Source organism: Muntiacus reevesi, chromosome X (assembly GCF_963930625.1).
Source record: "Muntiacus reevesi chromosome X, mMunRee1.1, whole genome shotgun sequence".
Lineage (NCBI taxonomy): Eukaryota > Metazoa > Chordata > Mammalia > Artiodactyla > Cervidae > Muntiacus > Muntiacus reevesi.
Window position 1 is genome coordinate 55,642,651 of NC_089271.1, and position 21,724 is coordinate 55,664,374.

The following is a 21,724-nucleotide window of genomic DNA, read 5'->3' on the forward strand; positions in this document are numbered from 1 at the left end:
GCAACCCACTCCAGTATTCTTGCCTGGAAAATCCCATGGATGGAGGAGTCTGGCAGGCTACAGTCCATGGGGTCGCAAAGAGTTGGACACGACTGAGCAACTTCACTTTCTTTTCTATAAACATATCAAGACAAAATGTTATAATAATTAATGAACTAAGTCTTCATCTCAAGAAGTGAGGAAAAGATCACCAAAACAGTTAATTTTTATAAAGTTGAAGGACAGCAGTTCTGCTTTCAGCCAAGATGAAGCCACATGGACAAGACTCACCCTCCATGCAATGCAACTAGAGTAGTCCCCACTCACCCACAAGGAGGGAAAGCCTGCATGAAGCAACAAAGATCTGGCACAGCCAAAAAAAGAATGTACACTATAAACCATAAAGCAATCAGTGAATAAAACCAAGAGTTAGAGCTAATAAGCCAAAAAAAAAAGAGATGAAGTGAAATCATTTTAAAAAACCTAATTCAAAATAAAGCAATAAAAGCGGGAAAATGACAAGAGGGAAGAGGACAAACAGAATCATATAGCTGCCTCACCACGCCACCTGCTCTGGAGCGAGTCATGGTGGTGGCACTGGTGGCCTGGCTGCTCCTGGCATCCATGGCTGGCACGCAGTGGCAGCAGGACTTCAACAGCCTCAAGGCCATCAACATCCAAGGCAAGTTGGTGTTGCTGAAGAAGTACAATGACTAGGTGCCCCTGGTGGTGTATCTGGCTAGTGAATGTGGCTTCATAGACCAGCACAGCAGGACCTGGGGCCCCAGCACTTCAATGTGCTTGCCTTCCCCTGCAACCAGTGTGGTCAGCAGAAGCCCGACAGCAACAAGATTGACAGCTTTGCCCCACTGCCTACAGTGTCTCTTTCCCCATGTTTAGCAAGATTGCAGTTGCCAGCACTGGTGTCCCCCCTCCTTCAAGTACCTGATGGAGACTTCTGGCAAGGAGCCCAGCTGGAACTTCTAGAAGTACCTAGAGGCCCCAGATGGAAAGGTGGTAGGAGCTTGGGACCCAAGCATGACGGTGGAGGAGATCAGGCCCCAGGTTACAGCGCTGGTGATGAAGCTCATCCTGAAGAAGCAAGAAGACTTATAACCACTTTCCCTCCTCTCCCCCATCCCGTCCCCCTGCCATGCATGAGTGACAAGAGCAAACTCAAATGGTGCTACAAAGGGAGAGACCACAGACTCTCCTCCACTCTTATCCTGATACCTAATCCATCACTCCTGTCAGGGGAAAATTCTAGTAGTTTGATTATTTGAATCTTAGAGCAACCTCTAGGAACCAGTGAGAGTTCTTGACCAATGACTTACCAGCCGGTAAGAACCTCTAGCCAATGAAAACATGTGGCAAATAGAAGCATTTCAAGCAATAATCTCCTATGTATAAAGCGGGACCAATTCCTACCTCACAGGGCTATTGTGAGGATGAGGATGAAAAGCCTATCGAAGTGCCAATGGCAGTGCCAGCTAACCAGGAGGCATTCAAGTAATGGTTTTTGCATATAAACCAAAAAATAAGTTGTGATCAACAAAATCTTGAACCCAACATGAATTTCTAGCCCTAAGAATCAGAATCCAGGTCAAATATTTGCTGTTGTTACTGTTTTCCTATGTATTTTTTTTCAATTACAAAAGTAATGCAATTCATTGTAAAATAATACATGATAAAAATAAAAAATGAAAGCATCTCCCTCAAAAAATAATCAGATAGCTAGACGAAATACTAAAACTTATCGATAATCACATTAACTAAGTGATCTCAGCACCTCAATTAAAACTCAGACAATGTAAGATTATGTAAAAAGATCCAACTGCATTGCTTCCTAAGTGTGTTAAGAAACACACTTATAATACACAAGCGGAGTGACATCAGCAACATGGCAGACTAGAAAGCTCCAAGCTTATGTTCCCCAACAAAAACCTAAAATTAAATTTGAAAAGAAAAAAGCAAGCAAGCCGAATTGTCAGAACCAACTGTGTCAGCACTTCTGGAAAAGTCACAGGTTTACAGCAACAGAACAAGTGTCCAATCAAGAAAAAGTCATTTTCAAAATCATGGGAATTTTGCAGCATTCTTACCCTCATCCCACCTTCTCCCTAGGACGGTGGTAGTTGTGGTCTGAAAGCAACTGCCTGGTTCCTAGTCCCCTCCCTTGAACTGGAGGAAACACAGCAGACTATTTGCAAATAGTTGCCTATGTGCTTTCTACCCATCCACCATGTTCCATATTCCTTTCTTCTGGCCTTTTGGATTATTCATCTATTTCCCTCCCTCTTGTTTGAAATGTGTACCCTTTATATTTTTTATTTTTATACCCTTATTAAAATACAGTACTAGTCTAACTTAGATCTTCTAGAAGATGCATTTCTTAGCATGCCCTAAACTGTATTCAATTCACAGAATCCTTTCTCGGCTAGGTCTGATGTGTTGCTAAACTCATCCATTGACTTTTTCTACTAAATGCTAGTTTTAGTAATATAGAATTCTATTATTTTCTGTTGACCAACCATAATACAATGGTATTAAGCAAATAACAGCTACATAATCGCAATAGTAAAAGATGTTTATCAGTTTCACAGTAAGTAGCCAGACAAAAAATAAAAGATAATTCTTAAGTTTTGCTATTATCTAGATCAGATCTATCACTTTGTTTGGTTCTTTCTCATTTTCACTTGTTTTCATTTTCACTTTTAAAGGTTTTAAATTCCTTTTTCACATGTAATCATCTCTATTTCCATGACCAGAATAAGCATGTTTTACACTGATGTCTGAGGATTCTATTGTGTCTCTGTGTTACTGTAATCTCTTATTTCTCCTGATTCTTAGGCATGTTGTCTTTTCAAGGTGTCTTTGGTTAAACCAGGGAAGTTATTTTGAGTTAATTCCTTTTAGGTGGATTTTTGTCTAGGACTGATTATTCATAGCTAATGAGGACTTATTTTGAACCAGCTCTTCACTCCTGCTTCATCTGCAGAATGGGGTAATAGTGCTTAAACCATATAGTCTTCACGAGAACTTCAGTTCAGTCAGTTCAGTCACTCAGTTGTGTCCGACTCTTTGCGACCCCATGGACTGCAGCATGCCAGGGCTCCCTGTCCATCACCAATACCCGGAGTTTACTCAAACTCATGTCCATTGAGTCAGTGATGCCATTCAACCATTTCATCCTCTCTCATCCCCTTCTCCTCCCGCCTTCAATCTTTCCCAGCATCAGGGTCTTTTCAAGTGAGTCAGGTGACCAAAGTATTGGAGTTTCAGTTGTGAGGACTAAATGACAGCTTATGAGTTCCTGGATCCAACACTTTTATTTTTTGCTTAAGTCAGTTTGAGCTGAGTTCCTCACAGCAACTATCTCCATTTTGCCTGTATCCACAGCACGACTGGAGGTTTGTGGGTGATAAGGCTGGGCTGAGTGCCCCTCAGAGGGGGCTTCAGAGGCCCAGTGCAAAGGCAGCAGGCTTGGCGGGGGAAATGATCTCTCAGCCACCCTGATCAGGATTCCCTTCCTCAGTGTGAAGGGCTGGAGTGCTTGTCTACGTCCAGATACTGCACACTAGTCCACTCCATTCTGCCCCACGGTTGTCCCCACTGGAGCTCCGTTCCTCTGAGGTGAGAGCTGGCACCCACAGGAGGGCTCAGGCAGGGGCTGTGCAGTGCTTAGGTGGCATCTTATGCTCACACAATGCTGCACCCATTCTGCAGGAGGTGCTCCATCTCACTCTTCTGTGGGATGAGGCTGGAGGGACCCTGCCTGGTGGGAAAGCTGCGGTCATGGTGGGAGGCTAACCACAGGGACAACACAGACACAGCCCATCTATCCTGTCACTGTGGGTGGCTTGGGCCAGATTTACCCACTCCTCAGAGGACACTACTAGTGGCCTGTGAGGTGGTCTGGTTAGTACCTTTATATCCAGAACCCAGCTATTTGCCCCCACACATGCCTGTCTGTTCCAGGCACACCTTTCCCACAGCAGCTGAGCACAGGTCCTGTCCACTACTATTTCCATCCTGGGTCCACAGAGGTCAAATGTCCCCTTTGGGGACTATTACCTCCAGTGTAGTGATGAGGTGCCTGGACCTCTGGACATAACTCGAGCAATTACCTGACCTCTGCATCTGTTTCCCCACCAAAAACTGGCAATGACAACTCCTGCATGAGACTCTTGTGAGGATTATGATGAGTCAATATTTGCAAAATGGTTTGGAAAACACTGGGCATGCAGTTGGTTCTGAGAATTTTGTCTGGCGCACAGATGGCACTTCACAAGCACTTAGAATAGGACCTGGCACACAGATGGTGCTCAATGAGCACTCAAGAGCAGCAGCCATCACACATCTGGCATTCACTATGCACACAGGCACAGTACTGGTGCTTGGTTAAGGATGTGGAAAAAAAAACCCAGAATGCCAAGGAACACACTGGCACTTTTATATATACACAGAGCAAGGTACAGGGTCTCAATAAGAAAATACACTCTGTTCAGGTGCACCCCACCCCCACCCCCTGAGAACACCCCAGATTGAGGACAAGAGGAAGGGGAGAATCATAAATAGAGAATAGAAGGGAAAGTCAATGCTCTAAAGGGCAAACACAGGCAGGGAACACACTGCTGGAAGGAAACACAACCTCGTCTTCCCTGGGAGAGCGCAACGTAGCAGCAAGGAGAACAGTAGCCACAACTAAGCCTGTGACGCCTGGCGTGGGGCACCTAACTTGGGTTAAGAGAACAGGGGTGGCTTCAGGAAGGAAGAGAGCGGGGACAGCTTCCTTCCCGGTGGCAGGGCCAGGGCCCCTCAGTTTACATCCATGAACTCCGATTTGGGTGGGGCACCGCAGGCAGAGGATGCTGGGGGTTTTGATGAGCTGGCCTGGGTTTGCAGACGGCGTACCACATCCTGGCGTTGGTAGAAGAGGACATAGGCTGCCTTGGACTGTGGGAAGACAGGAGTCAGTGTGGGTCGGGGAAGAAGGTGTCGGGAGAAAGGGAGGAAGGAGGATGGGTATCACCTCAATCTGATTCTCCGTCACAGGTGAGACGCTGCTGTCATCGAAGTAGTGCCACTGGCCGCTGTCCTTGTTGCAGGCAAATGTCGTGTCTGTAAGAGAGGGCAAGCGGTCCTCACCCACCCTCCTGCCCCTAAGAGGGGTCCACATTGGCTCTCTCAATCCTCCGACACCAATGACCTCGCCACTGGTTCACATATCTACTTACCCACTGGGGCATCCCAACCCCATCGCCCCCGCCATGAGCATGCCCCCGGTACATACAGTGTCCATCCCGCAGTCCCCCATAATGGTTGGAAACCGCAATGAGATCATATTTGTACAGCTCTGGGGCTGAGTCATTCTGAGGCTTGATGACAAACTCAGAGAAGTCCAGGTCCCTGTGGGTGTGGCAAGGGTTAATATCAGTGGCGCCCCCTTCCCCCAGTCCCTGCCTTCCTCCCCACCCCACCCTTGTCCCCAGCCAGCCTCCCCAGGCCCCAGACCGGATAGGAAACTCCACAAGGGTGTCCAGCTTTTCTCGGGAGAACTTGGTGTAGGAAAAGCGCTTCAGGTGGATGATGAGTGTCTCTGGCAGCATCCACAGGTCCAGCTTCTTGGTAGCCAGCTGGTGCTGCTTGCAACTGGGGCAGTACCTAGTGATGGAGCCCAGGTCAGGACACAGAAACTTTCTGAGCTCTTGTTGCCATGCAGCTTTGATGGGCCACATCTGGTCCAGAGACACTACTTCTACTCCTATGTTACTCTAGCATGCTTGTTAAAACCCTGCCACGTACTTATCAATTGCCCAACATATGCATTTTTGTACTGGCATGTGTTTTTGTTTGGATTCTGGTCTGGCAGACCCTAGTCATCTTTTTGAGCCTGCCTCTGTCCCTCTCGTTTTCTCTCTTCTATTTTACTCACTCACTCGCCAGGTATTTGCTGACGGTCTACCATTGATATATTTGGCACTACTTCATATTTGTTTCCTTTCTGCTCCGTGGGAAGATGCTCCTCTTATTTTCGAGACTGGTTTTATCTTTTCAGTTCTTTCTGTTTCGTTTATTCTCCAACAATCTAATGAGTGTCTACTGCACAGCCCACACCATTATAATCAATGAGAAGAGACACACAGTGAACTTAAAATGTTTTCACTCTCAAGGGACTCACTCTAACAGGAAAGACAAAAATTGATGTAAGAGAAGAATCTAAGATGTGACATCAAGGGAGCAAGAAAGAAATGCTAGGCTAGGACAAAAATAGCACATGGAAGGAATGAAGGGAGCTGATGGCTGGAGTAGGAGCAGTTTTCAACAGAAGAGTAAGAGAAGGCCTCTCTGATAAGGTGACATTTGAAGAGAGACTTCAGCAGAATGAAGGAGGTCAAGTCCTGTAGATAACTGGAGGAAGGATGATTTTGGGAAAAGTAACAGCTCGGGCAAAGGCTCTGAGGTGGAAATAGGCTTGGGGTGTTGGTGGCCAGAGTGGCAGGAGGTGACTGAATGAGCGGGTGGGGGAAGGAGGTGTATTTAGTGCTAACAGGGGCTGGGCGGAGGTGGTCCCACCCAATAGCACCCCAGAGGCCCCATTCTGGTCCCTTACCAGGGGTTTTCCTTTTCCAGGGTCTCAACGGTGGTGAAGAGCTCAATGCATTCCTGCAGCCGCACTGGTGCCTTCTTCAGCACGTACCCGACACAGTCATGCTTCACATAGCCCTAGGATGGGGGAGTGGACGACCGGTTGTGAGGATGACAAGTGAAAGTCACTCAGTTGTGTTGGATTCTTTGTGACCCCATGGATTGTAGCCTGCCAGGCTCCTCTGTCCCTGGAATTCTCCGGGCAAGAACACTGGAGTGAGCAGCCATTCCCTTGGGGGATAAAAAAGGAGTGGGGGTGGAAGATGCACGCCAAGTGGTTAAGGGCATGGACTTTGAAGTTAAGAATCTGAGGCCCTGGGAGCTCTGTGATCACGGCTCAGCTGAAGTAGGAGAGGGTGTGTGTGGCGCCAACTGAAAGTGCACCCCCCTCCCTGCCATCCCTGAGATCTCCTTTACCTCAGCCTCCACCTCGTCATAGTAACGCTTCTTCATCTCTGGGTCCCAGTCGATGGCAATGTACGGCTGGGCTAGGGGTGAGGAGAGGTGGTCATGGGTCCTGCTGCCAAGGAAAACCCCCTCCCGCCTCCCCAATCCTGGCTCACAGCTGAAGGAGACACCATGGGTATCCTCGTTGAAGGTCGAGCGGTCACTGGTCCCGTTGGAATTCACTGTCTGTAGGGTGAAGAGGTGCTTGCGCCGTGCCCTCTGGGGCCAGTGAGATGGCCCAGGAGAGTTGTCCACAGGGGCCCGACTTCCGCTCACGACTCCGGAGCTGGGCCCAGCTTGCTCCAGCCCAGGGTCTTGGGAGCTGCCCTCAGTCACATGTCCAGGCTTAGGGAGGCTATCCTTATCCTCCAGGTCTGCTAGGATGGGGGAAGGATGTCAGAGGTGGGAATGTGTGAACCCCAGTGGGCTGAGCAGCAATGCATATCCAGGTGGACCCTGTGTGTGTCAGACCCACCCCAGACCCACTGCTGACCCATTGACCCTCCCTCAGGCCATGAGAGACCCTCATCCTTGCAGATCCATGTACAGACCCTCATCCTTGCGGATTCTCTTTCTTCCTCTTCCTCACCTTTCTCATCCCCGTCATCCTCATCATCTGAGCTGGGTCTGGTCACATAGCGTCTGCCAACAGAACAGAGGAGACTCTCAAGGAGGGGCCCAAGGGCGGGAAGAACACAGCCCAGAAGTCTACTCTGCTTATGATGGGAAGCCATGGGTCAACCCCCACACACACAATTGTAGCAGAGGAACCAGAAGGTCTCAGGAGATGCCACAGGAACATGGGAAGAGATGGCCTGACAATGGAGGATCTTGTGGGCCACAGTTAAAGAGTATGGATCTTAAGTATGATAAGCCACTGTTATACAGATACATGATCAACTGCACATTTCCATCAGGAAAGGCCTCTGAGGAGCATGCATAAGTGCCACGTGAGGGAGAGGTGAAGCCAGATAGTGCACTGCTGTTTGCCTGGAGGGATTCTGGGTTTTAAGCACAATAAAAATCAATCGAAACACAAATAACCAAGACTCTCCTAGGAAGACAATTAAGTACAAGATGATGTTATCTGCCGTGTTCACTCCTATATCTCTGGCACTTAGGCGAGGTGGTGGCGAAGTCAGAAATTTAGAGGAAGAGAAAAACCTACAAGTTACTCTCTGGCCATGTTAAGTTTGAACTGTCTTCGGGAGCTGGATGGGAGGTGGCAACCAAGTGGTTAGACACTCAGCTCTGAGTTCTGACTCCACCTCCCCACCTGACCCGGAAGTACAGACTCACGAGAGGCGGTACAGCAGGATGTGATACAGGGCGTCCCACGAGAGCCGGTCCCGGGGCACCGACACCAGGAGCGGGTGCCCAAAGAGCATCAAGCCGTAATAGGAACTGTTATAGTCCCGGGCTGGGGTGCGCTCCCGCAGGTAGATAGGAAGCACAACATCCTCTCTGGAGTTCTCACCAACAGCAGCCCTGCCCGACACCTCATATCTGTGGGAGATGAACATCAGGTCCCGTCTGATAAAGATACCCAAGAGGGATTCAAGGACTCTGCCCTGGTTGCTCCAGCCACTCACAGCCTGAAAGTATTTTTAAAAGGGTCCAAAGAGTCACCCAGAGTTTTTGGATCATTTACACAACACCTTGTTTATGTGATGTGAGATAAAGTCTTTTGGTGTTATTAGAGCACTGAGGGAGTTGACAACAAAATTTTCATGATACAAGGATCTAAAACAATTTTTTTTTTGGAAAACTGCTTGGTTACAAACAACTTTTCTACTCATAAAGCACCTTCTATTTCAGTTACCCAAACATTTCAAACATCTTTTTTCTTTTTGGCCACAAACCACATGGCATGTGGGACCTTAGTTCCCTGATCAGGGATAGAACCCATGCTCCCTGTAGCTGAAGCACAGAGTCCTAACTGCCAGGGAAGTCCCAAAATTGTTCTGAATGCTTTTATGTTCAGAAAGCAGCTTAGCATTCCTTATCTTAAAAATCATTTGGTTTTTGTGGCCTGCAAGGTAAATAAGGAGGAGCCTTCCTCACATAATAAGGAAGAAAACACCCAAGGACAGTCTGCATAAGGATTTCACCCCACTCACTGACAGCCCCTAGCAGCCTGCCCTGCTAAGGTACACGGCCGAAGCCCTGAGAAGGCTGGTGCCCTGTTAATCAGGCTGAGGAAGGGAGAGGGAAGGTAGTTAACAAAGGAGGTTCCTAAGAAACCCCCATCCCCCCTGGTCTTCTTACTCACATGAAGATATCATCTCGGTCTAAGATGCTGCTCAGGGACTCCTCCAGCTGGTAGATCTTGTAGAAGCGGTGACTGAAGACATCAGCCACTATCATCTGGGAATGGGTTACGGAGAGGGGACCGATCAGTCTGCAAGGTCTCCCACAGGCCTTTCTGCCTCCCTTGGTCTCCTTGCCCCTGTATCCCATCTTCCTTCCGTCTGCAGAGCCTCACCCTTTCTGGCGAGATGCCAGTGTGTTTGGCCAGAGCCACACACAGATCCGAGATCTTGCCTTTCTTGGGGACCACGAGCCGGTGCTGAGGGAGAAACGGTAACCACAGAAGAGCAGAAGGATGTGTAGTGAGTTAGTGCAGGAAACCCTGAGGTATGGCTGAGTAATCAAACCAACTCTATGAGTGCAGGTCCCTCATTACACCCCCGTCCTCATTCTCCTCATACCTGCTCCGGCTTGCGGCGGGGGTCCATGGAGACAAAGAAGACCTCCATGACCCTCTTATGGCTCACAGGCAGTGGGACACTGAGGTAGCAGAAGGGGTCGAAGGTCACAGACACATTGCCACAATCAGGGCACACCAGTGTGGACTTGAAGAGGCCATGGAAAGTGTCCACGATCACAGAATCATTCCGCCGTTTGTGGTTCTGCCAGGCTTCCTGAGCAACCTCCTGTTGACAGTGTTGTGCTGGGTGGTGAGGCTTGCTGGGGGCTGGGGAAAACCATGGTTTGCAGGCGGGATGCACATGGGAGTAAAGGTTAAGGCCACTGGTAAAGTCCAGAGACAGACTTATAGTGAGGGCCACCTGGAGACTGTGTTGTTCACTGTCAGGGCTGGGCGTTACTTGGGGAAGGAGACTGGGTGGAGTTAACTCTCATTGGGTGTGGGAGCAGATGTGGAGATGTGCTGAAGACAAGAATGGGACTGAGGTCAGAAAAGATGAGCTTAACCAAAAATGGGGAGTGGTGAGGGTACCCCAGGGAGGACAGAAAATCCCTGTGGCAGAGGTCCTAGTAGCTTTAACAAGGCTCTCATGATGGGGGTCTTCCGGAAGCACCCACCTGATCTGGCCTCCCAGCAGCGTCACACAGCTCCACATATTCCTTCTTCTTGACGCGATTGAGGTCCTCGTGTAGCCCATCCAGGAGGAATGACAGCAGTTCCTGTGAGTCATGCTGCTGGTAGCCCAGAAACTGGGACGCAAAGTGGCCGACCTTGGTCTGAGGAGATGGACGGGACATCTAGGCATGAGGGAGGCGATGCATGGGGGTTGGGGGGCAGAGAGGGGCTAGCGAGGGCTGAGCCATACCTTGAACACCTGGGGCACGATGGAGCGGTGGTGGCCAGACCACGCCTGTTTCACCAGGTCTGCATAGGCCTGTGCAATCTCCCCCTTCATGCCCAGTGGGTTGCAGAAGTTGAGCTCCTCCACATATTGGTTTTTGAGGAAGTACTCGGTGAGCTGCGGCACGTTACTGAGGCACTGCAGGAGGCAGGAGCCAGGTGAGTGAAGGGGAAAAAAGAGGTAACCAAAGTGGGGATGGATGAAAGGAAGGGGGAGAAATACGAAGGGGAAAGAAAGGAACGGGCAGAGGAGGAGAGATCAGCACTTCAGGAGAAAGAAGAATGTGGTGACAGAGGAGAGGAGACTAGGGAAAGCAGGGAGCAAGTGGAGAGGAAAGGCACAAATATTTCAGAAAGAAACATGGGCACATCAAGCCAGACTGTGGGGACCTAGCTTCCAACCTGACCCCTTGCCCTGCAGTGCCCCTGACTCTGTCCTCCATTTCCAATTCGCAAATCCACCCCCATGCTGCACCAAACCTAGACCTCATGGTCCAACCTGCAGGGCCGAGTTCATGAAGCACGTGTTGCCCAGATTGGTAAGACCACAGATGCCCGGCTGGCCCTGGAAATCCTCTTCCTCCTCCAATGTGCTGCTCCTGAGACGGATGAGAAATTTTTATCAGCTGAGGAACTACCAGGCCCAGGGAGAATGTGCTCATGGGCTCAATCTGCTGACTGTGGGACCCCACTCTGGATTGGAAACCCCGAAGGCTCACGTGGCATGTGGCTGCACACTGGGCCAAGTGCCATCCTTGTTTCGGGTCTCCATGACAACCACCTGGGTTGGAAGAGGAGTAAAAAACAGGGAAGGCATTCATGGAGGGCCCACGGGTACCGAGCTTTCACTTCTCTGGAATCTGAGCATGGCCTGTGGGCAAACACGTCCTTCCCACCCTCACCTGTCCAGTCTTGAGAGAGGCGTCAAGCACTGTGACACGGGTGTTGCACAACCTCTCAAAAGAGCCCTCCGCGTTCTTGATCCACAGCCGTGTCTCTTCCTGGGGGCTCACCAGAAACTGCTCTCGAGCGGTTTGCAAAACTAGGTCTGTGGAGGGGGATGGTGCACGTTCAAGGTCTTCCTGGCACCCTGAAGGATCCCCCCTTCTTGACTGCAGACTCCTTAGGTCACTGAACTGTGACTGTTGCCAGGAATGCCAATCCATCCCATGACCCTCGGGCTCACCAACAGAATCTGTCTGGCTGAATTGAGCTGTGTGAGGTGTGTCCATATCACTGTGCTGGACGAGCACCAGTTCTACTGGGTACACTTCAACCTTGTGGATGCTGGGCAGTTCCACAACCTGCAAGGAGGGAAGGGTACACACACTGGCGTACTCCCCGTGTGCACACACCGACACAGGGTGACAACCTCTGCAATCAGAGGATGGAGCACCCACAGAGACGAACACACATGGCACAGACACATGTATGAAGCTGTGTGAGGTGAGCACACACAGGCAAGCAAACGCAGGGGGCACAGCAAGATACCATCTAATGACCTAAGAAGGGCAGAGCCAGGTGTATGGATATAGTGGACATGAATACACAGGTCTGGACCCGTCCTGGATCTTTAAGGCCTTCTTCCTACGCTTCCCCCCACCAGAAGCCAAACCCCACCCCACAGCACCCGCGCCACCCACTATACCTTGCGTTCAATGGGAGGCTGGCCATGCTCTAGACCATACCAGTTGACCAGGTAATGCCAAGCAGCCGCTGGGAGCAGCACATAGTCCTCACCTTCCACCAATTCCTTCTTGAGGCGCCAGTTTACCTGGTCTGCAGGAGGGCAGGGGGAGGTGGCAGAGGAACAATCAGGGAAGGAAAGTGATGAGTCAGTCTGGCCATCTCACCAATGACCTAGCACAGAGAAGGGGCTCATGATTGTTTGTTGGGACAGAGATGACAAGAATTCCAGGGCTCGACTGACATGGGGAGGCAGAAGCCTAGTACCTTCAAAGAGTTCAGCATTGTTGATGCAGCCAGGAAAGGTGCTGGAGTCCTGATTTCCTCCCTGCACGTACACCTCCCACTGCTTGTACCAGTGCTGCCCCACGAGGAACCTGGACCAGACAGGTGACAGGCGTGTTACACAGTTATCTGGCGATGAGTGGTACCACATCCCATGGTTATTGGACTAAACATAGCCACACGTTACCAAAAGGATAAGTTTCATGAACATCTGAAACTAATACAGAGCTAAAAAAATAAAACAACAACCAAAACCAAACTCATACCCATGATGCCAGAAAACATGAGGTTTTATTATATAATAAATGATAATTTACTTGTATTAATCTGTGGGGTAACACAATCAAATTAGATTCAAAATAATTGTTATTTGCAGCTAATGTTATAAGACTTCAGCCATTTTTTGAATGTGCAATGTTTGTACAGGATACAAAACTCTTCAGCTGAGAAATGGATTGTTAAATATGGAAAATCCGCTCAGAAATAAAAAAAAAAATTTTTCAACTGCTAAAAGAATCACAAAGTTCTCCTTCAAAAACTGCACACTGTGACCTTTAAAATAATTTTTTTGTCTTTAGGATTTATATTGATATTATAATAAATTTCTAAGCGTATGGTGACTAGCTTACTCTGTGTAAAACTGTGAAAAATATGTAACATAAAATTTACCATCTGAACCATCTTTAAGTACAGTTTGACTTGCCCTCTTTTAAAGGAGACACTTCTATATGCCTACTAGGATAAACATTTAGGACTGCTGAAATCTGCCTTTGTAGAATGCCATGACAAATTCTCAAGTCTGCAGAATACCTGATATATAGAAAGTGCTAAATAAACATTAGCTGTTATCATTCTAATCCTAGGGCTTAGACAAAAAAGTTCAGGTACACATAATCCTCATGCCCCATCCCCACCCTCCAGCTCCCACCCCTCCCCCCACCTCGTTGCTCAGCAACGACTTTTTTTGGTGGGTGGCGGGGGGCATGCTCACAGCATGATCTTAGTTCCCCATCCAGGATCAAATCATGTCCCCCTGCAGTGGAAGCTTACAGTCTTAACCACCTGATTGCCAGGGAAGTTCCTGCTATGCAATTTTTGATACATATAAGGCTATCCAAAGTATTTAACAGCCTCAAATAAAAACTTATTTTAAAAGTTACAAAATGGATGAAAAATAGGTAACAGTTTTCTAGCTATTTAACTCTATACATTGGATTCTTTATTTTTTTTTCCGTTTATTTTTCTTAGTTGGAGGCTAATTACTTTACAATATTGTAGTGGTTTTTGCCATACATTGACATGAATCAGCCATGGATTTACATGTATTCCCTACCCCAATCCCCCCTCCCACCTCCCTCTCCACCCACATTGGATTCTTTAAAATGGCACTTTTCTTTGTTAACCTGGAATGTCATCCAAAATAGGCAAACTTTTCTGTGGGCTGTTTTATTTATTTGGGGGGGGCTGCAGTGACTCCCACAGATCCCGCACTTCACCCAGGCCAGGGACACATACACACCCTCCCCACCCCAGTGGTTCATGCCACAGACTCTCATCTAGAAGATTCTGTCACGGACCTTACCCTCTACCACTTGCACCTTCAAGGTTTTAATTGCCTCCATGGATGGTCTATGAGGTGAATTTACTCAGTAAAACTAGTCTCTTGTTAATGGGAACTTTGACACAAAAGAAGGCACAGCTAAACAGGTTTTTTTAAAAGCAGATTTTAAAGGAAAATTAACATTAAAATAACTTTTTAGAGTGGTAAACAAAATCTCCACACCTGGCTACAACAAGAATTTCTGAAGCCTTCATAGAAGACTGAAGCTTTACATAAATTTTCACAAAATATTACTACCATGTTTTTTTCAATTCAAAGACACTTTAATTTTTTTTAACATTTCTGAATTGGGATGGCTCATAATCTGTCAGCTCAGGTGACAGTCATGACATATAGAGTTGTCACTGTCTAATGGAAAAGCACACACATCATTACATTTATTCCTATATGCTCATGTTTTTTTTTTTTTTGGTTGCTACTGTAAATGTATCTCTAAAATTTTAACTTTCTAATTTCTTATTGCTAATATACAGAAATAAGACAGATCTTGTTAAAGTCACTTATGTTTCTGTTTCCTCCAATTTGTTAAAGTGATATGAAACTTGCACTTATGGAAAGAAATTACTAAAAAATATTGTCTGTCCTCTAGATTTCTCGTGTCTGGAGAAAATATCGGTTATTTTGGTTAATCATTACATTACTATGTATAATAATTATGGAGAAACAAAAATATGGATATAAACTAAGATATGATTTCCTACTCGTTTTATTAAAAGGTTGTTAGCTTATTCAGATATAAATGTACTATTACACTGTTCTAAATTAACTTATTTATCTGTATAAGCCTAAATGCATAAATAAAAATAGATGTAAATAAGTCCTTTCTGTAAATTGTTACATGAATAATGTACTAAAGGAGGAAAATTAGAATTGGGGTTTTTTCCTAGAAAATGGCTACGTTAACTTATGCCCAGACTGGAAGCTCCTTTTTTGTCACCAAATTACTGTTAACTCTTGGTGCCTTTTGACCTCTCTTAGCTCACTTTTTAAAAAGAATTCTTGCTTTTAAGAAAAGTTAAGCTTCTAATAAATATTGCTATTTATCACTGTATGTTTTACAAGGTTGACTATAAATATTTCTTGTCTTCACTTCGATTTATATCTTGTTTTTAAAAAAAAACACCTATTCTTGGGATCCCCTTGCTGGTGGTTGAGACCTGCCTTACCATGCAGGGGATGGGGGTTTGATCCCTGTAAGATCCCACATGCCGCAAGGCTACTGAGTACACATGCTGCAACTAAGACCTGATGCAGTCAAAAATACAGAAATAAATATAAAACAATAAACTATTCTTGCTTTGTCTTTCTCAAATTCAGGCCAAAGTAAGAATAGTAACATTGTTCAAATGTTTTTTTCTGCCTAAACTATCTCTGGGAGATACCACAAAGATCTACTCCTTCACCCTACAAAAGGAATGCATTAGGTTTACCTAAAATTCCCCCAATTTTAATTAACTATTTTAGAAAAGCTCTTTGATTTTTTTCAAACTTTTCAAAATTTTTAAAAATGACAAACCAAAAAGAAAGTTTATCTTCCTAGCTTAGTTATGGTTAATTATATATAATTAGATATACTAATATAAAAACCTTTCAATAACTGCATACTTTTGAAGCTAAACAGCATACTCGTGTTCAACCAACAAAGACTGGTACAATAACTTTCTATCAAAAGATCTCCACCTCTATAACTCTAGACTCACTACCCCCTTTTCCTTTTTGGTTCATAAAAAATCTGAGCAGATACTAGGGGTGCTGACTCAATTACAGGGGAACTGTCAGAGGCCTATTATTTATTCCACTCTTTCATTAGATCCAGTGACCAAGGCATAATTATCCTGTGTAACAGTTTTAGGAGAAGTCTGCACAGCACTAACCTTTAATGAAGACCCTAGAACTAAACCGACTGAAATTTTCACACATTTGGTTGTCAATTGCTGCTATAGCTGTTACACAGGATAAATATGCATTGGCCACTGTCTAGTCTCTTAACTTCCAGTGAGAAATTGTTTTCCCTTCACACATCACAATCGATTCTGCAACACTGCATCCAGGTACCCACCTTCCTTGATCTGAACAAAGACAGACTCATGCTTATTTACCTCTCGTTAAGAAACTATCTACACCCTGCAAACAACCAGAGGCTCCTTCAGCTACCCCAGATACAACTTCAGATAGTTCACCTTTGAAAATTTGCCAAAATACGTATCATTGATTTGAATTTTAAAATTTAAGCTTCTCCCAGAAATTAATCAGTTTAGATAGCCAAATAAGTGCCCTCACCCAGATCTGCCAGTTGACAAAAGCTAGAAAGTGCAAATATTAACATGTATATTTAGGTTTATGATTTGGGGTAGGTCTGAGACTTTGAAATGCTTTATGAACACAAAACTCCTGATCACTCCAGTGACCCCCTATAAAACAAGACAGCAAATTAAACTGGCTTCAATGCTTAACCAACATTGATGGGATAATTTTCTATTGACATATCATAATTTTATTATTCATATAACATAAAATTAACCATTTAAAAATGAACGATCTAGTGGCATTTAATACATTCAGTGTTGTGCAACCACAACCTCTATATACTTCCAAAACATTTTCAACACACCAAGAGGAAACCTGGTATGGGTGGGATACTTTTAAAGGCTATTGTCACAAGGCTGTAAAGGTAAGATGGGGCAGGAACCAAAGCCTGCAAGCCCTTCTGAACACCTCCAAATGGGCTATGGCAATATTTCTGTTATTGTTGTTTACTCTCAAGATGGACTGAGGCTTTACCTTGCTGGAGAGCTATAGTGCAATAGTAAAATAAACTGGTTTCATATTTCCGATTTGGGGAATCTCAACTTGTCTCTCCAGTAACAGGAATATGTATTTCGCTAGTACTGAGATTAAAGAACTCTAAAAGGAGCAAACCTCACTCCTATCCTAAAGGCTTTCAGGTGAGAGCTTGCTTGCAGCGATGGAGGAACGCCGAGTCCAATATAGCCGAATGGAGAAAATGAGGGGGGAGGGTAATCTGAAGAAAGATGGGAGAAATGATCCGAGCCAGACACCAGCTGGAAACTGTAAAGCCCTGCAATTCACTGTAAGAATTTTAGCATTTACACTGCATGAAACAGGAAGACTGTTGGAACGTTCTGAGGAAAGGATGGACATAAAATTATTTTTTTAAAGAATCACTGTGTATAGAAACAGGAAATAGCACCATTACAGTGGAGAAACCCAGCAAATAGATTCACCAAGTGATCAAGGCTAACGTCACCAATGACGTCATATAGATACTGAGTACCCACCTGATGTGATGCACAGGGCACTCGATACGCAGCCAGTCTGATTTCACACATATCCTCCCATAAAAAGAAAGCTTAGACCACAAATACTCTTTAGGGATGCATACAATGGTGGGAAACTGATAACGAAATTAAAAATTCAGGGTAATAATTTCCTGTGGCAGGGAGGGGAATTTTCATCTGGAAGCGGCACAGAATTTCTTAAGGTAACAGTTTGAATCTTAACCTAGGTGGTTAATTCACAAATTTTGTATTATTCTTTAAATTTTAAACTTAGACTCAGAAAAGTCGTAAAAATAATACAAAGAATCACTGCGTGCCCTTCATTCAAGATTCTCCAAATTTAAATTTTTACTCACTCGGTCATTATTTCTTGAAATACGTCTTTATATATGCTATTCTTTCAACCATTTCAGAGTAAGCTTGCTTACACAATAGATCTTTTTTTTTTTTTATTAGTTGGAGGCTAATTACTTCACAACATTTCAGTGGGTTTTGTCATACATTGATATGAATCAGCCATAGAGTTACACGTAGTCCCCATCTCGATCCCCCCTCCCACCTCCCTCTCCACCCGATTCCTCTGGGTCTTCCTAGTGCACCAGGCCCAAGCACTTGTCTCATGCATTCCACCTGGGCTGGTGATCTGTTTCACCCTCGATAATATACATGCTGTTACAATAGATCTTTAACCTTAAATATTTCGGTTCTTTAACCCTAAATGAATTTCCTAAAAACAAAGATATTATCTTTCACAATCACAATACAATGATCAAAACCAAGAAATTAGCAGTACTAGCATCTAGTCTACAGACTTTGGTAAACATTTTATCATTTTCCCCATTCATATCTTTTACAGTAAAAGAGAGAAAATTCACTTTATGAGGTGAAAAAAAAAAAAGATTTTTAAATAATTTTTCTGCTCCGGGATCCAATCTAGGATCACACATTGCATTTCGTTATGCATTCGTTAAGTCCCGTTAATTTCTTCAATATGGAACAGTTCTTCCCGACCTTGAAATTTTTGAAGAGTACAGATCGTTTATTTTTATAAAATATCCATCAACCTGGCCTACGTAAACGTTTCATATTACCTTTGCAGGTCTTACGTATTTCACAACTTAAAAAACGAGATGCAACTCGGCGAGAAATAAAATGAACCCAGGAACAGTACATTTCGAGCAGCGGTTAGCAAAGAAATCAATTAAACAAGTCGATTTATCAAGATACGCATTGATGTTTTAAAAATAGCTGTTTTTTCTTGACTACAAAAGAAACCACTACTAAAACAGAAAACAAACGTAACATCGAAGGCCCCTCCCGTGCCAATCACCTGCACTTTCTCCCGTCCTGGGAAGATGAGCTTGGCCAGAGACAAAAACCTCGCCGCTTCACAAGCTTTGCTCATTCGCAGGCGCCATTTTCTGCTTCACGGGCACCACCTCCCCTCTGCAGTCTCTTCACAGCCTCAGGACACACCCCTCGGCCTCGTCACAAGCCTCGTTCCCAGGCTCCAGCTCGCTCCACCACGCAGGGTCTGACTCCCTCCCTATTCCCCCACCCGCTCCGCCATCAGCTCCCAAACCGCTCTTCGGCCTGACGTCACCGGCATTGACTTAGTTCTCAGGCGCCGCGCAGCAGTCACGGCCCGCCCCCAGATGCTTCGTAACGCCGCGCAGACCACGCTCCCCAGCTCCCCAGTTGCTCAGATCCCCTCCTTCCCAAGTTCCCCACCTCGCAGGCCTGGCCCCGCCGCCGCGGCCTTCCCTACTCATGGCCCGCCCCCTGCCTCCGCGCCAAATCGCGCCGCGCTGTCAGGCTGCAGGCTGCACCGCACAGGCTCCACCTCTTTCCCAGACTAGGCACTTCCCCGCCCCTCTCGTTCCCAGTCCCATAGGCCATTCCTCCTCCCCAAGGCGGCTCTCACGTGGAGCTCCGCCGCCTCGTCCCCCACCGTCCCCCCAAGCCGAGGCTCCGCTTGCAGCTCTGCCTTACCAGCTTTCGCCAACCTGCAGCGGACGCCCTCGCCCATTCTCGCCATTCTCGATCTGGCGCCGCTGGCTCTCCAGGTCCGGCACCGCTTCGCGCTGTGGCTCTTGGTCGTCGACCGCAGCCGCATCCGCGGGACTCGCTGCGACCGCCGCCATAGCCATTGCCCTCCTCTAGCGGCCACCGCAGCTGGGAATAGGAAGGGCCCCTCAACGGCCACTTCCGGATTTGGGTCCCGGAAACGGAAGCAGAGCCCCCCATACAGCCAGGGGGCTACTGCCATCTTGAAAAGGGACCCCCGCGGTGGGACTCGTCGAAGGGCTGGGCAGGCATAGGCACGTGGGCGGTGATTTCCGCCACCAATAGGCGGGGTAAATCCTCCAGTTGGGAACTAAGGACCAAGGTGTCTTGTGGGATTCTAACGCCATGTTGAGTCAGGACAAACGATTGTGCGGAAGGTCTAGGTAGTGGTCCCCGAGGTGGAAGAGGACATATTGGGGCGTGCTCAGGGGAAACTTCCAGGACCTTTCGGTCCCATGCTTTGCTGAGGACTGCGGGCCTGTATCCTGGGAGCGGCCTTTTTGCAAGCCTGACCAGGATGCCCTTCCTTCATTGCACTACCCTTCTCTATCAGAAACTAATGCAAAAGAAGGCATCACTTCCAGGGCGCTACCCTGGCCTGCCGGCCTCTTCCTTACGTGAACTAGATTTATCCTCTTAATAAACGTGTTGAAGGCAAATCAGCCCCAGGCCAGGTATATTTATTGGAGTTATAGCACTGATAATAATAGTTGGCTCTGTTTCGGTGTTTTATTGCACATAAATAGTAGTCTTAGGCAGCAGGTTGCCTATGGGAAACAATGGGGATGTTGAAGACCAGAAACGTTAATTCACCTCGCCCCACTAGTAAAGTACTGGAGTTGTGGTTGGAACTCAGGAATTCCAGTTCCAGAGGTGCCACCTTTAAATTCCACGCCAGAGATTTTCAAACTAGGGTCCTTTTTGGCTTTCTACCCGTTCAGGAGACCCTTTCAGGGTTCACGAAGTCAAAACTATTCACAAGACTCTTTCATGGTCATTTTCTATTGCGTGTGCCATGGAATTTTCCAGAGACTGCATGACGTAAGCAAAAGCTCTTTGGATAGCCTTAAGAATAGGAAGGAATTCTGAGACCAAAAGTTTGAGAACCAGTCCAATGCATCAGGGTTTTTTCAGCTTAGGCACTATTGACATTTGTTGTAGGAAGCATTGTAGGATGTTTAGCTGCACTGCTGGCCACTACCTGCTAGATTCCAGGAGCATCTCCTAGTTGCAAAACTTCCTCTGCGGGTGGGGGAGATTATCTGCTGAGAACCGCTGCTCTAGGATATGTCTACATTTTCTCTGCCGGGGCTCCTAGCCCTCTTATGTTGGTGGTAACTAAAATTTCCCCCTTTGGCTCCCTTATATCGACCTGCCTATTGGCTGTCCCCACCTAACCATTGCACAAACTCCCTAAGACAGGCTCATGATTCTGGGTCTCTCTCAGTGTATTTCCCTCACTATCACTACCCATTCCCACAGGCAAACGCATACCTTGCCTTTTCACACATTTAGGCCCATGCACACACAGGTGTCCAAAATACCCTTTCTTTGCACAATTTCAACCCCCACTGCCACCAATACACATTATCTCACAATTTACCTCTATCTTCAGTTAACTTCATTAGGGCAGGAATTGTGAATTACTGATGCCAGCCTCCAGCTCAGACCTGGCACAGATGAGGGGGTCACAACTCAGTTGTGTAATCTTTGAGGGAGGAAAGGGAGCAGCCATTTCACCTCAGGATCTGTAAAGTGGCATTCGAGTTGGGTCTGGCACATGGTAGATAGATGCCCTACAGGCCTACCTGAAGCTTGTCAGGTTCTCTGAACGGACTCTCATTGCCCATCTGCAGACAACTCCTCCCCATTTAATTTTAAGCCTGTCCTTCCTACAGTCCAACAAGAGGCCTCTCTCCCTAGGCTTGTTTTCTCCCCTTTTCAGAGACTAATCTCTGCCCACACCAATGACCCTACCAGTTCCTAGAGCAGTTGGGTGAATTCTAGTCCTAAGTCCAGCCTGGCAATCTTGTCCCCTTTTGCAAGGTCTTCATTTTCCCCACCTCCTTGCTATCAGAAGTG

At 46.5% G+C, this 21,724-nt stretch overlaps 1 protein-coding gene and 1 pseudogene across 7 annotated transcripts; one reads left to right on the forward strand and one right to left on the reverse strand.

The window, feature by feature from the left end:
* The first annotated feature begins 466 nt into the window (after positions 1–466).
* LOC136154013 (glutathione peroxidase 7-like) lies at positions 467–1,154 on the forward strand (annotated as a pseudogene).
* Positions 1,155–4,487: 3,333 nt separating this feature from the next.
* On the reverse strand, positions 4,488–19,753 carry USP11 (ubiquitin specific peptidase 11). 7 transcript variants are annotated; one of them, XM_065916189.1, is made up of 21 exons: positions 19,568–19,753; positions 12,638–12,747; positions 12,333–12,463; positions 11,871–11,988; positions 11,587–11,732; positions 11,404–11,465; positions 11,184–11,283; positions 10,650–10,823; positions 10,402–10,560; positions 9,786–10,010; positions 9,560–9,643; positions 9,347–9,441; positions 8,374–8,580; positions 7,664–7,716; positions 7,191–7,451; positions 7,045–7,115; positions 6,593–6,705; positions 5,494–5,643; positions 5,273–5,388; positions 5,012–5,100; positions 4,488–4,935 (listed from the first exon to the last, which is right to left on the reverse strand). In XM_065916189.1, the coding sequence occupies exons 1-21, from the start codon at positions 19,723–19,725 to the stop codon at positions 4,798–4,800; spliced, it is 2,760 nt and encodes a 919-aa protein (XP_065772261.1). In that variant the 5' UTR covers positions 19,726–19,753; the 3' UTR covers positions 4,488–4,797. The 7 variants fall into 7 exon arrangements, with proteins under 7 accessions (XP_065772261.1, XP_065772263.1, XP_065772262.1 ...); XM_065916191.1 differs by having other exon boundaries at positions 4,489–4,935; positions 7,206–7,451; XM_065916190.1 differs by having other exon boundaries at positions 4,490–4,935; positions 7,191–7,448; positions 19,568–19,752.
* Positions 19,754–21,724: the final 1,971 nt, after the last annotated feature.